This window comes from Piliocolobus tephrosceles, chromosome 15 (genome assembly GCF_002776525.5).
Source record: "Piliocolobus tephrosceles isolate RC106 chromosome 15, ASM277652v3, whole genome shotgun sequence".
Taxonomy (NCBI): Eukaryota; Metazoa; Chordata; class Mammalia; order Primates; family Cercopithecidae; genus Piliocolobus; species Piliocolobus tephrosceles.
In genome coordinates this window covers 47,758,831-47,760,615 of record NC_045448.1, presented here as the reverse complement: position 1 = coordinate 47,760,615, position 1,785 = coordinate 47,758,831, and the positions used below count along the sequence as shown (strand labels likewise).

Below are 1,785 nucleotides of genomic sequence, written 5' to 3'. Positions count from 1 at the left end.
TGATTTCTAATGTAAATATTTGTAATTCACCCAACAAAACTCACCTACTCTAGTATATTAATGTATTTATGAACTAAATGACAGTTTTTAAACAATTTGGAGGAGTGGGAGAGCAGGTGTCTCTGGTTGGCTTTGTGGGTATCTCAGTGGTTTGCACCTGTGCAGCAGTGGTTTCTATTTTTTTGTCATGATGGGTCCTTCCTAGTGACTACCTGCCCCACCCACTTGTGTTTATAGGTCCCCAAGATGAAGGGCCATGTCTCCTCCATCAGTTTAGGGGCTGCCAAAATCAAGAACCCTATCAGGTGCCACCAAGGGAGAGAAATGACTAAGTGCTGTTTTCCCTCCACCTGAGTGGTACCACTCGAGATAGGAGCCATGCAAGCACCTGCATGCCCCCGCCCCCGTCCCCCCTGACGCCCAGTGAGGACCACCTGCGCGGCCAGGACCGCGCTGACCCTGCCCTGTCTCCACAGGTTTCGGCATGACCACCCCCGCGACGGTGGGCGGGAAGGCCTTCCTCATCGCCTACGGGCTGTTCGGCTGCGCCGGGACCATCCTGTTCTTCAACCTCTTCCTAGAGCGCATCATCTCGCTACTGGCCTTCATCATGCGCGCCTGCCGGGAGCGCCAGCTGCGCCGCAGCGGCCTGCTGCCCGCCACCTTCCGCCGTGGCTCCGCGCTCTCGGAGGCCGACAGCCTGGCGGGCTGGAAGCCCTCGGTGTACCACGTGCTGCTCATCCTGGGCCTGTTCGCCGTGCTGCTGTCGTGCTGCGCCTCGGCCATGTACACCAGCGTGGAGGGTTGGGACTACGTGGACTCGCTCTACTTCTGCTTCGTCACCTTCAGCACCATCGGCTTCGGGGACCTGGTGAGCAGCCAGCACGCCGCCTACCGGAACCAGGGGCTCTACCGCCTGGGCAACTTCCTCTTCATCCTGCTCGGCGTGTGCTGCATTTACTCGCTCTTCAACGTCATCTCCATCCTCATCAAGCAGGTGCTCAACTGGATGCTGCGCAAGCTGAGCTGCCGCTGCTGCGCGCGCTGCTGCCCGGCGCCCGGCGCGCCCCTGGCCCGGCGCAATGCCATCACCCCGGGCTCCCGGCTGCGCCGCCGGCTGGCCGCGCTCGGCGCCGACCCCGCGGCCCGCGACAGCGACGCCGAGGGCCGCCGCCTCTCGGGCGAGCTCATCTCCATGCGCGACCTCACGGCCTCCAACAAGGTGTCGCTGGCGCTGCTGCAGAAGCAGCTGTCGGAGACGGCCAACGGCTACCCGCGCAGCGTGTGCGTCAACACGCGCCAGAACGGCTTCTCGGGCGGCGTGGGCGCCCTGGGCATCATGAACAACCGGCTGGCCGAGACCAGCGCCTCCAGGTAGACCGCCCGTCCGCCCGCGCCAGGGACCCTCTCCAGGCCGCGGGGCCGCCGGGCGTGGTTTGCTTCCCTTCTCTCAGTCACTGCTGGCGCTTTCTTAATCTTTATCCAATAAAATGAAACAAAAAAAATTTTTTTTAAAGAAATACTATTTGGCCAGGCCTGATGTTATCAAGGGCAGGTTTTGGGGACGCCTGTGTTCCTTGTGAGTTCCCTTTTCGAGAACCGTGGCCCCCAGCATATTCTCCTTCAGGGAGAGAAAACGTGCCGCCCCTCCCCAGGTCCCCACCCAGGGCATACCGCAGCGAGGAGGGTTTTGCAGACTGGCACTAAACCCCGTCCCCATGCACAGAAGCAGCCGGCAACCCCAAAGCATATGGTGCAACTTTTCGTGGCTCTGAATTACCTCCT

At 60.8% G+C, this 1,785-nt stretch overlaps 1 protein-coding gene across 1 annotated transcript in view; it reads left to right on the top strand.

Annotated features, from left to right (window-relative positions):
* The window catches only part of KCNK12 (potassium two pore domain channel subfamily K member 12), a 51,117-nt gene extending 49,595 nt beyond the window's left edge, over positions 1–1,522 (top strand). Inside the window, exon 2 of the mRNA XM_023223894.2 lies at positions 477–1,522. Coding sequence (XP_023079662.1) covers positions 477–1,378 — 902 coding nt within the window. The 3' untranslated portion in view covers positions 1,379–1,522. The remainder of the gene's footprint in view (positions 1–476) is intronic.
* Positions 1,523–1,785: the final 263 nt, after the last annotated feature.